Source organism: Myiozetetes cayanensis, unplaced genomic scaffold (assembly GCF_022539395.1).
Source record: "Myiozetetes cayanensis isolate MyiCay16 unplaced genomic scaffold, myiCay2020 scf3, whole genome shotgun sequence".
In the NCBI taxonomy this organism is placed as follows: domain Eukaryota; kingdom Metazoa; phylum Chordata; class Aves; order Passeriformes; family Tyrannidae; genus Myiozetetes; species Myiozetetes cayanensis.
In genome coordinates this window covers 51,815,566-51,828,261 of record NW_026087521.1, presented here as the reverse complement: position 1 = coordinate 51,828,261, position 12,696 = coordinate 51,815,566, and the positions used below count along the sequence as shown (strand labels likewise).

General features: G+C 50.4%; 1 protein-coding gene across 2 annotated transcripts; it reads right to left on the bottom strand.

Annotated features, from left to right (window-relative positions):
• Window positions 1-6,918: 6,918 nt before the first annotated feature.
• Window positions 6,919-12,405, bottom strand: SSTR3 (somatostatin receptor 3). Of its 2 annotated transcripts, XM_050324019.1 has the most exons (3): window positions 12,104-12,405; window positions 9,838-10,003; window positions 6,919-9,044 (listed from the first exon to the last, which is right to left on the bottom strand). In XM_050324019.1, exon 3 carries the CDS (start codon window positions 8,987-8,989, stop codon window positions 7,784-7,786), a length of 1,206 nt encoding a protein of 401 aa, XP_050179976.1. In that variant the 5' UTR covers window positions 8,990-9,044; window positions 9,838-10,003; window positions 12,104-12,405; the 3' UTR covers window positions 6,919-7,783. The 2 variants fall into 2 exon arrangements, with proteins under 2 accessions (XP_050179976.1, XP_050179975.1); XM_050324018.1 differs by lacking the exon at window positions 9,838-10,003 and having other exon boundaries at window positions 12,104-12,402.
• Between the last annotated feature and the right edge of the window lie 291 nt (window positions 12,406-12,696).

Sequence of the window (12,696 nt, the reverse complement as noted above, 5' to 3'; positions counted from 1 at the left end):
TGTGAGTGCCTCCCCTCCTGCTCTGGCCCGTGTCAGGCTTGGCTCTCCCTCCCTTCCTCCCGCCCTTCTTCCACCCACCCTGCACAGCATCACAATTTGCTCAGCTCAACAGCTGATCCCTTCTGGAAGCAAAGTTCAGGCTTTTGGCTACTGCCATTGCTACCCTTGGAAGGAGAGCTCACGTGTGTTTCAGGAGCTGGGAAGTGATGAGCAGCAGGGCTCTGTGCTCACCTCCTCTCCATCACAGCCCGACTGCTGCTGGGTACCTTTGCCTTGCACTTCTGTAGTGCCTGCAAACACAGGGAGGAGGGCACCTGAGACAAGGAAAGGTGGCAGTGTGTTTTCATGCTTCAGGACTTTGTGGTGCCCTCAGGTTATCCTGTAACAGCAGCTGTCACTCTGCCATACCAGGATCACTGATCATCTCTGACCAGGCAGCAGAGGAGGGTGGGAAGAAAAGATGACCTTTAAAGGTCCCTTCAACCCCAAAATATTCTGTGATTCTATGATTAGAGAAATCTTTTCCAGCTGGTGGACTACACGGCTGTGCATGAGGCTTGTGTAACAGCCAGCTCTTGTTACTCAAGAGCACTAACACGGTACAAGATTACTGGCTTAGAATACTTTCTACATCTCTGGGGATGGGCAGGCCTATTGGATGTCAGCTGTATGGCTGCATTTCTCTTGAGACTTCTGCCCATGTGGGGACTGGATCAAGCAGGAATGACACGTTCCCTGGCTTTATGCAGACTTCTGCTGAGTTTGAGGGCACTTCTGCCAGCAGGGATTTCTGCTGTGGGCTGCTTGGTGGCCTGGACTGTCTCACACAGAGATCAAGGCCTGGCAAAGACTCTGCTTTTTTTTTGCTGCCTTTTTTTTTTTTTTTTTTGCTGTGGATTGCTGAAATGCCACGTGGCTGAGGAGCAGCTGGAAGAGCCCTTCACCTGGACTCATCACTTGAGCAAAGCTGTTTCTAGACCTGGCAGTCTCTGTTAATGAGCATGAAAGCATGAGCTTGTCTCCCACCAGTGCCCCCACAGCCAGTCCGAGACACCATGTGTCTGCCAGGCACAGCTGAGCAGTGTATCAGACACTGACTGACAAGCTGCATCAATTGGAGATGTCTCATAGCTAAGGGTGCATCACCCAGGCTGCTCCTTTTCCCATCAGTACCTTTTCCAGCTTGACTGTCGCGCCTCTTACCCCCACCTTGTGACTCTGCCTGTGAGACCACCCAGACAAGAAACCATTGCAGTATCCACCCCAAACTCTGGCATATGACTACAAGAAACAACCCTACGGCAACCAGAAAAAGTTTGCTGCCTTGTGAGCATCTAGAGCCAGCAGTTTGGTTGGGTAGGAGATACCAGGTGACACTGCAGCCTGTTTGAACCAGTTCTTAAAAATAACCTTAAGCTAAGCCTCCTGCCTTCTGCTTCTATGCATCTGAATGCATCTGAACACCTCCTGTGTGGGCCCAGAAGTATTTACTCCTGTGCTATCCTCTCCTATACACACTCCTAGCCCTGCCCTGGTCAATTACCGACAGTAGATCACTACTGGGAGCATATCAACTCTCATAAGGAGTGCTGAGAAAGGTGAAGAGTGGTTAGGCAAGAAAACTTTTTTCAGTGGTACATGAGCTTTCTCACTAAAGAAGTAAACACTTTGTGGCAGGATGTTGGGATAGTGGAGGTGGAGTGGCATAGGTGGACAGGTGGACGGGGAAAGAAGCTGGTGTCTAAGAGCTCTCAGAAACTCTTGGATCTGTGACAGGTGCTTTCCACTAAGGGAACCACACTGACACCATAGAATCATAGAATCACAGGATTGTTTGGGTTGGAAGGGATCTTCAAGATCATCTAATTCCAACTCCCCTGATATGGGCAGGAACACTTTCCACTAGACCAGACTGATGAAAGCTCTATCCAGCCTGGCCTAGAACACTGCCAGGGATGGGGCAGCCACAACTTTTCTGGGCAATTTGTTCCAGCGCCTCACCATCCTCAGTGGGAAGAATTTCTTCCTAATCTCTAATCTAAACCCACCTTCTTTCAGTTTAAACTCATTCCCCTTTGTCCTCTCACTATATGTCCCTGTGATAAGTCCCTCTCCAACTCTCCTAGAGGTTCCCTTTAGATACTGGAAGGGGCTATAAGGTCTCCCCAGAGCCTTTTCTTCTCTTAGCCTATTTTCATATGAGAGGTGCTCCAGCCCTCTGATTTTCCTCATTGCTCTCCTCTGGACCCGACCCAACAGGTCCACGTCTTTCTTACGTTGGAGGCCCCAGGGCTGAATGCAGCACTACAGGTGGTGTCTCACCAGAGAGGAGTAGAGGGGCAGGATCACCTCCCTCGACCGGCTGGTCACGTTTCTCTTGGCACAGACCAGGATACGGCTGTCTCTCAGGACTGGCTCTCAGCGCACAACCCTCATGCTCGCAACATGTCCCCCTCAACAGGGGGGGTTCGGCACGGAGGGTCTCCACCACTGCTTGGTAGCACGTCCTGAGCCTGGTCCTGACACCAGCTACCAGGGCAGGAGTCCCGCCGCGCTCTCCGTCTCCCCGCATCCCCGTACCCCTCCGGGCGGGGACAGACACCCCTCTGCAGGACGCGCGGCGCAGCGCCCGCATCCCTCCATGCCCCCGCCCGCTCGGCACCACCCCCGCCCCGCCCCTCCCGCAGCTCCCTCCCCACCCTCCCCGCCCTCCCGGCTGCGGGTCCCGCCCGCGAGTGTCCCGAGTGCCCGAGGGCAGCCAGGAGCGGGATGGCTTGTCGCGTTCCTTCTGCCCGCGGCTTCGCGGGCGCTCCGGTTGGTGGTTCCGCCGGGGTTCCAGGGAACCGCGGTGGGGGCACAGCCCGACGAGGCTCAGTTTGTCCGTCAAGGCATCCGTATTTCCGTGCCCCGCGGCCCTGTTTGTCATGTAGGGAAGGCTGCCGTGCTGCAGCCCAGGCACGTGTCTTTGGCTGGCTGCATTGACGTACTGGGAATGCGTGTGTGCCTGTTTGTGCATGACGTGGTGAGTGTGAGATCTGCGTGAGCCGGCTGCGTTGTGCGTGCCGTTTGCATATTTTATGCTTGGGAAGGCAAAGAACAGCAATTTTTCATGAGCAAATATTTGCATATTTTCCACTCGTTCGAGCAGATAAAGCATTTCAATTCTCTGTTGGATCCTCATGAGAAACAGGAGCATCTTCTCTTCAAAGGTGTTTCCATTTCTTATATCTCCCCATCTCTACAGACTACCCTATTCCAACAACAGATTAACTGCTTCCTGCCCCCTCCACACACCCCCTTGTTCTATATCCGTGTACAACAGCTGAATCAGAATGTGGCCCGGACAGTTCTGCTGTTGCCTGATTCGAGCTGCTGTGATTCTCTGCTGATGACAAATACAGCGGCTCCCTAACAACAGCTCCAAATGACATTAAGCGTGGGCTGTGTTGGTAACAGCCTGGAATGCACTCTCACTTCCCCACAGTGAAGCCCCTCAGCCATCACCTTTCACTGCCCTACCAGTTTCTCTCCTGAAGTTCCATCGCAGAGCAGAAGGGTCACACTAAGTGGGTCCAAAGCCGCCACAGACCACCATTGTGTGATTGGGTTTGCAGGTACGGTGGGTGGGTATGTGTGGGGAAGGTCATTTGGAAGGTCCAGATGTCATCTCCCAGTTTGAGCCCATGCATGGGCTGTGTGCATTAAGGTGTGTGTGCTGCATTCTTGGCGTTCATGCTTAGGCCAAGAGGTACATGCATGTCTGGGTATGTGTGCGTCTGTGTGGGTGGCCACATGTGGTCTCATACATACATCCATATGCACTAGAATCAGTGCACCCACAGACACGAATATGTACATATATTTATACACATTCATGCAGTAGCATGTACCCACACATACATGCATGCAATCATGTAAATACTCATTTGTTTGCATGCATGCACAACGCATAGGAATGCCTCTCTGTATCTGCTCTTGTGCACTCTGACGTGTGCATACAAACTCTCTAAGCTGCTGACAGAACGGGTTCCCTGTGTCTCTAACCCCCCATTTATGATCACACATTTGCTGAGAAGAGGCATTGCACAATGCTGCTGAAATCATTGCGGCCCTTTCTGGTCTTGCAGCTCCGATCGCTACGTGATGAGAATAAAACCTTTTGTGCAGCACAGGGCTTGATGGAGCCCTTATCTCTGTGTCTCTGCACTCAGAATAGTAAAATCCATTTCCATATCTGAATGGAAAAAATCCCCCTGAACATGTCCACAATTTCACTTAGCCACTGCGCACAGTCCCCATGGCCTCTGGGTTGCCTGGAGTCAATTGCACCATCGTTAAGGAGAGAGAGAGGGATCACAGAGGCAGTCAGATTAATGCTATTACTACAGGAAAAGCTGGGGATTCACCAACAGGGAGAGCTGAGGAGAGAGCAGGGGTCAGAAGGCAGCAGTGTACCGTCCATCATTCCAAATGCCTGTTCCTATGAAAAACAGCCTTTTAATCAGTGGTGATAGTTTGCAGAATTTTGTAGCATTTGTTTTCTCCTCATGAATTTTGGACAAAAAAAATACTTTTTTTTTTTTCCCCTCCTCCAGTCTTATTTTGTGTTCATTTTTTTCCACCAATTTGTCACTGCAAAATAGGATACATCATAGGGGGGCGAAGAAAACACAAGACAGAAAAATATGATGCTTGTCTCTTTTCTTTTAAACTCCTATTTAAATCTCGGGTTTTTTTGCAGGTCTCCCTGGAACATATTTTGTTTTTCCCAGCAGGCTCCCCTGCAGAGCTGCCTTGGTGGGCGCTCAGATTCTGTGTATCAAAATGATGTCTCCTTGGCACAATTGCTTGGTGCTGGCATTGCAGTGCTTGGGCTCTAAGGGATGTCAGTATTTTAAGAAACCAACCAGTCGATGGAGTTTCTTGAATGGTGATTTTCAGCAGATGGAGCTGCAAAGGCGTGTGAAATGAAGTCTCATCTCGATTTGGTGGTGAAGGAGACTGTCTCTGTTAAGTGTGTTGGCAGCTGGGGAACTCCCCCGTCTCCCCATGGCAGCTGGACAGCCTGTCCATGGATAAGGAAACCCATCCTATATCTGCCCCCCACCCACCTGAGCTGCCTCCTACAAGGTCCTCACTCACTGTCACATGCCTTCTTCAGTGCCTGGTCATCAAACACAAACAGTGCTACAAGCTTCCCCGACAATACCATTTTTCCTCTATCCTACAGAGATTGCTGTGCCAGTGGAGTCCAGCATTCACTTTGCTCTGCTCCTCATTGCAAGAGGAGCAACACAGACCCCCGTTTAAAGTGCTGTGTTGTCCATCTATCTGACCACTCGGTAGTCAGACCTTTTACTCTTGCTACCACTTGTTGCCCCTTACAGAGACAGAAGCTTTGTCAGTCCATCCTCAGTCTGCTAGAACTGCTTGATTGTGCTTCATCCAGTGGATGTTGCAGGAGCTCTTTGAGAAAATAAAACAGAGGCTTTTTTTAGTCCAACAGATTGTATCCCACACCCATGAATAGTTTGGCTGCTTTTCTCACTGGGGCCCACAGTGTGGGAAGCTGATGCATGGATGGAAGGAGAAGGAGATGTAAAGAGGTAGCAGAGAAAAGAATCTGACTACCAAGAACTTTCTCTTCACCTCATGCCCTGTGACAGTCCTTTCCTGAACTCAGGTGCCCTGGACTGCAGTTCCCCTGATGCCTGCCAGGCCTTCACTTCTCACACTGCCTTTGTGTGACTTTGACTCTTGCTTCCTCATAAAGTGGTTCTGTTGCCACCATCCTCAGCTGCTGCAGCTTGTTCTGCTGCCCAGCCCAGGGCTTTTGGCTTCTGTCCCAGCACACCTGGTCCCATGCCACCCCTTCACTTCTCTTGCCTTCTCTCAAGTGACTTGTGAGACATCTTTCCATCACCCAGCCAACTCTTATAGCTGACCCTCCATGGACTACCTCCTCCAACATCTCCTGACCTCAGGGAGACATGTCTCCTTCTGATGGGCCCCTCCTTCTCATTTCTCAAAATTATTTGTAGAGAAAAGTGCCCAAATATAACCAAGGGCTCTGGTATGAGGACCATTTTGGTGGCTGTAGCTTAGCAATAGTATTCATGGAGAAGTTAAAGGTGTGGGAGGAATGAAACCAAAGCAAAGAAGGAGACCTTCATCCCACCCACCCTTGTACATTGCTGCTGTTCTAACCTACATGCTCACATGGACCCACCCACAGCTTCCCTCCAACAACCAGTGTACAGGAGCAAGCACTGGTCGAACCCTCTCAGCAGCACACATACTCTCACACTCTTACCCAAGCATTCACATGTGCACACACATTTCCATAAATACTTGCATGCCTGCAAAACTGTACCTGAACTGAAACATTCCACAGTTGCATCAACACACTCCCTTATCTGTGTTTGTATGCACTTATACACATGCATACCCCGTCATGTATCCCTGTACACATTTACATACACCACACAGATTAGCATCAGTGCCCAACCCACAAGCATCTCCCACCAGCCTGACTCCTCTGTCTCCCATCCTCTGCAGCCATTCTCATACATGTACAGTCCAGGGAATAAACTTTTGCATACAACAATTTTTGTGCACGTGCAAACACATCAACATCATTTCTTCACCATCCTGAACCAAATACTCTACCATTTCCCACAAGATGAATTGGTTCCTAGTATTGCACAGACTCTCTGCAACAATAGTCGTACACACTGGAGATCCCCCAACCTCCCTCTGCTTCCTGCCCCCATCCTGTACTGACAGATGCCTTAATCTCTTGTATCAGCCAAACAGTACTCCATGTAGAGATCAACTCAACCCAAAGACATTGTGTATTCTCAGAGAGACAAATCTGTAGCACCCCCTCCCCTCAACACACAGAATGGTTCTTCCCTGTTGACCTTTTAAGTCCAAAGGATTTTTGTTTATTTACAGTAAGGCTTAGGGAGAGGAAAAGGGAAAGGGCATTTCAGCTTGCAAGAAACACTGCCTCTGATTCATGTCGCATTGTCTTTTTCTCTACCTTTGTTACATCTGCCACCGGGGTGCAGAGACACCAGGAAAACCCTGAAGAATGTGAGGTGCAGCAAAGAAATGTTCTATTTTTTTCTCCCAGGTAAGTCTCATCAGCCTGCCCGGAGTCCATGAGAGCCTTGAAAAGAAAGAGGAGCAATTAGTGGTCTCCAGCCACGACCAGCATGGGCAGGAAGTCTGTCCCCAAGACATTTTTAAGAGCTAGAGAGGGGCCAGCTATGCATGCAACTGGCTGGTATGTCTTTGCTGCAGACATTTTTCCTTCCTGCTTGTCTTTCAGGGTAAACCACTTCTCATGTTTATAAGGAGGATAATCAAGGCACTGGGATGTCTACATGTAGTATATGCCATTTGGGAACTTCCCTGAAGTGCCACAATCAAATGGCAGCTGATGCCCTCCACAGCTGGGTCATCTAAGGACAGATCATGCAATCTAGGCCTGATCCTGCTCTCTCTGTACTGTCAGTGCCCAGCACCTCTTCAGCTTCCCCTGGATGCAGTCCATTCTTTACCTGGTACCACATAAACCTCAGATGTCTTTTCCAAAGCCAAGAAAAATGCCTTGCTTTTTCTACAAGTTCATGGAGCACTCTTTATCCTTAAGCAGACTCTTGGACTTTAATATGCCTTTGTATCGATGTCTCCCATTGCCTTTGAGGTGGAAAAGCAGACAAGGTGAAGGCGACCTCATATTCCAATGTCTCTTTCCCCTGCACCATCCCTTTCATCATAAATAACTGACATGCAACTTGTTGCTCTTTTCACATCCCTCAGGCTCTTCAGGGAGTGGTTTTTGCTCCTTGCTCTCTCTTTCTTCACTGCTTAGAGGGCGCTCCTTCCTGCCATTTCCATTCTGGGTGATCTTGCTGATCTCGCCCTCTTCCCTTTCATCATCAGTCTTCTCTGGGGGGCCTGCTGGCACCTCCTGGCTCTGGACTCGGCGGGATGGTCTGAAGATGGCCCTCCGGAAGCCCTGCTTGAAGCGGTAGGAGAGGAAGCCATAGATGATAGGATTGGCACAGCTATTGGCGTACGGTAGCACCACCACGAGGAAGTAGACACCAAAGAGGGACGGCTCCTCTGGCAGTGGGCAGACAACATTGATTATGTTGAGGACATAGAAGGGGAGCCAGCAAAGGACAAAGACAGCCACAACAGTCACCACCATGCGGGTCACTCTGCGCTCTGAAAGCTTGTGCTTGGAGGACAGAGCCCTCACCCTCCTGCCAGAGGAACGAACCTTCACCACAATCAGAAGGTAGCAGAGACAAATCACCAGCAGTGGTCCAAAGAAGCCGAGCGTAGCAGTGTAGATGATGAAGCCAGCTCTCCACACTGAGGCTGGCTCTGGCCACTGGATGTGGCACGTACTCATCCCTAAAGGGACATCTGAGAAGACAACCACGGGCAGCACGACTATGGAAGACAGCACCCACACTGTTGCACTCACAGCTTTGGCCACCCGTGCTGTCCGCCATTTGGAGGACTTCCCTGGGTGGACCACGGCCAAATAGCGATCAACACTCATCACCGTCAGGCAGAAGATGCTGGTGAACTGGTTGATGGCATCCACGGCCATCACCAGGCGGCACATGAAAGAACCAAACGGCCAGTAGGAGAGGGCATTTTGCGCAGCCAGGAATGGCAGGCCCAGCATGAAGAGCTCATCAGCTAGGGCCAGGTTCAGGATGTAGACGTTGGTCACCGACTCACTCACAGAGTGCCTCAGGACCACATAAATGACCAGAGAATTCCCCACCAGTCCCACCACACAGACAATGAGGTAGACCACAGGGATGAGGACACCGCTGACAACTACACCAGGGCTGACGGTGGTGGAGCTGTTGGCGGTGGTGAAGCCTTCCCAGCTGCTAGAGGCATTCTCCTCCTCCAACACTGCTGGTGTGGGGAGGCTGAAAGCAGAAGTGTTCATAGCAGAGGCAGGGAAGAGGGCAGTGGGCAGTGTCCTTGCAGGATCAGTTAGCAATCTGGAAATGAGAGGGGAAGAAAAAAAAACATTGATAGTGGGGACATGACAGCTGAACAAGCCACAGATAAAATCACTACATTAACTGTGTTTTAGATATGGACAGGTGTGGGAAGTCAAGGTGAGTTTGTGGATGCTGGCAGCCACTGGAAGATCTAGGACAATATCAAACCCATCTAGTCCTGCGAGGCACAGTGGGCACAGAGGGACACACAGTGATATGGCTCAGTGTGGGCCAATGGATCTTCTCTCCTAGGGAAAGATCCTCTAGGGAAAGAACAACAGACTAGGATAAAGACAGGGAAATTTCTCATTTTCTGCTAATGGCTCCAATACTGAGGACAGTCACCAGAGGCCTGATTCTCATTTATGAGTGCAGGTGCCTTAGAAACAAAAGAGGGAAAAGCATTCAGTGACAAAGCCATTCCAATTACGACTCCCCGATTCTCTGAGTATTCTCTTGCTTTCTGCAACTCTTTTTGTACTGGCCAGTTTATTGTTGGCCCTACCAGCAGAAGCAAAAGCACCTTCACTCTCAATAGAGGCTGAGGTCAGCACCTGACCTGGAAGGTAGCTATTTTGTGTTATGCTAGTTTGAGAGCAAAGCAAGAGCCAGATTATTTGGGGTATACCAAGAGGGATCAGTCCAGGTCTCTCGTCTCTTTCTCTCATCTTCTCTCTCATTGTCTCCCACTCTTTCTCTCTCTCCCTGCCTCTCCCTCTCTCTCTCTCCCTGCTTCTGTCCCTCCTGCACCCTGCAAAACACTGCTAATGACAGAGCCCTGCTGGCCCACCTGTTTGCAACACGAAAGCAGTGTCCCAGCCCTCCTAATCTGAGGTGCCCAATTGCCCATCACGTCAGGGTTTGGCATGGAAACAGCACTCGGCTCACTTAGAGAGAGCCTTGAGCAAACAAGTTCTCCATTCACCACAAGGTCGCTGCTGACACTGGGTGAGAAGCTGCAGGGAGAGAAGAGACAGTTAAGGGACGGGCGTGCCTTTTGTGAGGGCTCTGGGTATGTGAAATACAGAGCCCAGCACAAACTACAGACCAGAGACACCCTGGCAAACCTTATGCAGGGGAGCTTTGTGATGCTTTTAGGATCATTCTAGCTCTGGTAAAATTTTCTGGAGGTATGGACTGACAGGGTCATCCTCCTGATGAATTAGCTTCTTGGAAGGGATGATGACTTAGTAGAAGGGAACAAGGACCCTGAGGCTCACCTTTGCACATCTCAACAAATCATCTAGGACTCTGAAGCTCTTTTTCTCTGGAAAATAAAACTGGGGATTCTAAAGGGAAGGACTCCCAATCTTAACTACTTTCAGGAGGCCAGAAACACTTCAGGGACTTTTCTCCTGAATGGGATTCTCTGTGGCATCCCTTCACAAATGTCTTAATATTATAGCTTTTATTCTATTTTTTGTAGATGTCCTACCAACTTCTGGAAACACTAGGGGAGACCTGAGCTTTAGATGGATTCATTGGATATCAGGCAAGCAAACCCAGCAAACTCCACAGATGTATCAAATCTTACGCTGAAGGGACTTCATCTAGTAGGCCCCATAAAAACACAGTTGGGCAAGTATGTCTTAAGGCCATTTCTACAGGCTATTGCATGAATGTTTCCTGCTTTGAAGCATTTGAGCTTTGAAGGACTGGAATTGTTTAAATTTTCTTTATTTGCAAGTGCCTTGGGATGTGACACACTGTCCTGATAGAAGCCCATCTCTTGGGGTCCTGCAGCACTCAATTGTCCCACACGTCATGAGTGGCTGTAAAAAATGGGCAGAGTAGGAAGTGATTTGAAACTCTGAACTGAAGGATCTTTCATCTGATTTTTTTCAAATGCTGTTCTAGTGACACAAATCACTTGTTGGAGGAAAAAGGAGGGCAATGGCTGCTCTGGGTACAAAGATCCCTGAAACGAGTGGCAGAGGCCTGAACAGTATGTTCATAAGAAGATGATCCTCTGAAAGGTGGAGACATAGTTAGGAATTCCTTTGGATATTTCTCGTGCATGCAAATGAATTAAAAAGGAAAAAAAAAGCCAGACGTTTGGAGAGAGAGCCCTACAAATATAAAATGTGGATGGAGATACTGATGCTGAGGCTGAAGAGCATCTGGGGTCCAGACCTCAAAACTGGTTGTTCAGGCTGTGGTTTAGCAACACAATAAACCCAGGTCAGGGCCCCAGAAACCTTATCAAAAATGCTAGGGCATGCAGCAAAACCCATGGATTTTCTATAAACTCATTTTTCCTGCTCAGACAGATGCAGTGAAGAAACTTAAAGCAGGTGTAGTCTGTCTCTGACATTCTAACTTAGTCAAGTACTACGCATCAGCTCAAACACCATCACACATTCTGGATAGTTTGACAGAACAATCACTGGATACCAGTGCCTCATCTAGCTTGGATCTACTCTGCTGGCTGCTTGGGCAGTGCATGGCATAGGTAAGAACTGGGGAGAAACTGTGGCCTCAGACTGATAGTGTGTTGGCATCCACTTGGAGTCTGTCCCTTATGTGGACAGCACCTGTTGCAAGAGGCTAGGCATCTGCTAACAGATGCTACCAGCATGTACCTGGCTCATGCAACTGGAGAGCAGGAGGAAGGCAGAGAGGTAGGAAGAGACGGGAAATTGGTGCTACTGCTTTCTTTAGAAAAAAACAAATAAATTTTATATGTATGTATTTCTGCATTGAATGAAAGGAGGAGGTGGATGCTAAAAGCTGAGCCTCGACTTGGTTACAATACATGAATAGAAACTGGGAGGGACCACAGAGACCAATAACCTGCAGCCCCTCATGTCCCCCTCCCCACCTGTCTCCCCGGTTTCCCACGGCCCTGCTCGACCTCAGGACTCCGCTGTCTCACCTCGGGGCTGAGCTGTCTAGTAGGGACCAGGATGGACTAGCAGAGTTGGATGGTAGGGAGCCGGGGGTGGGGGGTGAAGGTCGGCAGATTTCCTTCTCTGGGACTGCAGAGTTAACTTCTGCGTGGACTCATGCCCGCGGGTGACATCTGGGATGAGCGGGCAGAGCCGCCGGGTACTTACATGTCGTCGGGACGTACATTTTCCTCTGCTTCACCGGGAGAATCCGTGTCATGTTTTTCCCCTTTCCTTTTCTCAAAAGCGGTAGAGCGGAGCGGTCCTGGAGGGAACGCGCCCACCGTGCGCTACCGGAGACGCGAGTCCTTCTTCCCGCACTTGCCCATCGCCCACTCCGTGGCTGGCGTGGGAGCGGGGCCCACGGCCGTGCCCGCGGGCGGCCGGCCGGGGCTGCGCGGACCCTCAGCCCCACGCCGGAGGGTCTGTCCCCCTCGCTGCCCCCGCCATCTGCGGGGCTCGGGCAGAGGGAGCGGAGCGGCGGCACCGGGGGACGGGTGCCGGCAGCCAATGGGCGCCACGCACGGAAACACCGGCAGGAGAAGGAGGAGAAGGAGGGGATGGACGACAGGGCAGGAGAACGAGGAGCGGGAGGAGACACCGGGAGGGAGAATAGAATGGGGGGAGAGAGGCGCAAGGAGAGGGGCAAAGGGATAGGGGAGCGTGGAAGACGGCGAGGATGAAGGAATAAGGAGTAAGAGAAGGAGGTAAAAGAAGCTGAAGACAGTGTAGGAGATAGGAAGAAGAGGGATAGAGAGAGC

Bases quoted from the DNA above. Each gene is read 5' to 3' on its own strand.
- SSTR3 (XM_050324019.1), bottom strand. From the start codon at position 8,989: ATGAACACTTCTGCTTTCAGCCTCCCCACACCAGCAGTGTTGGAGGAG.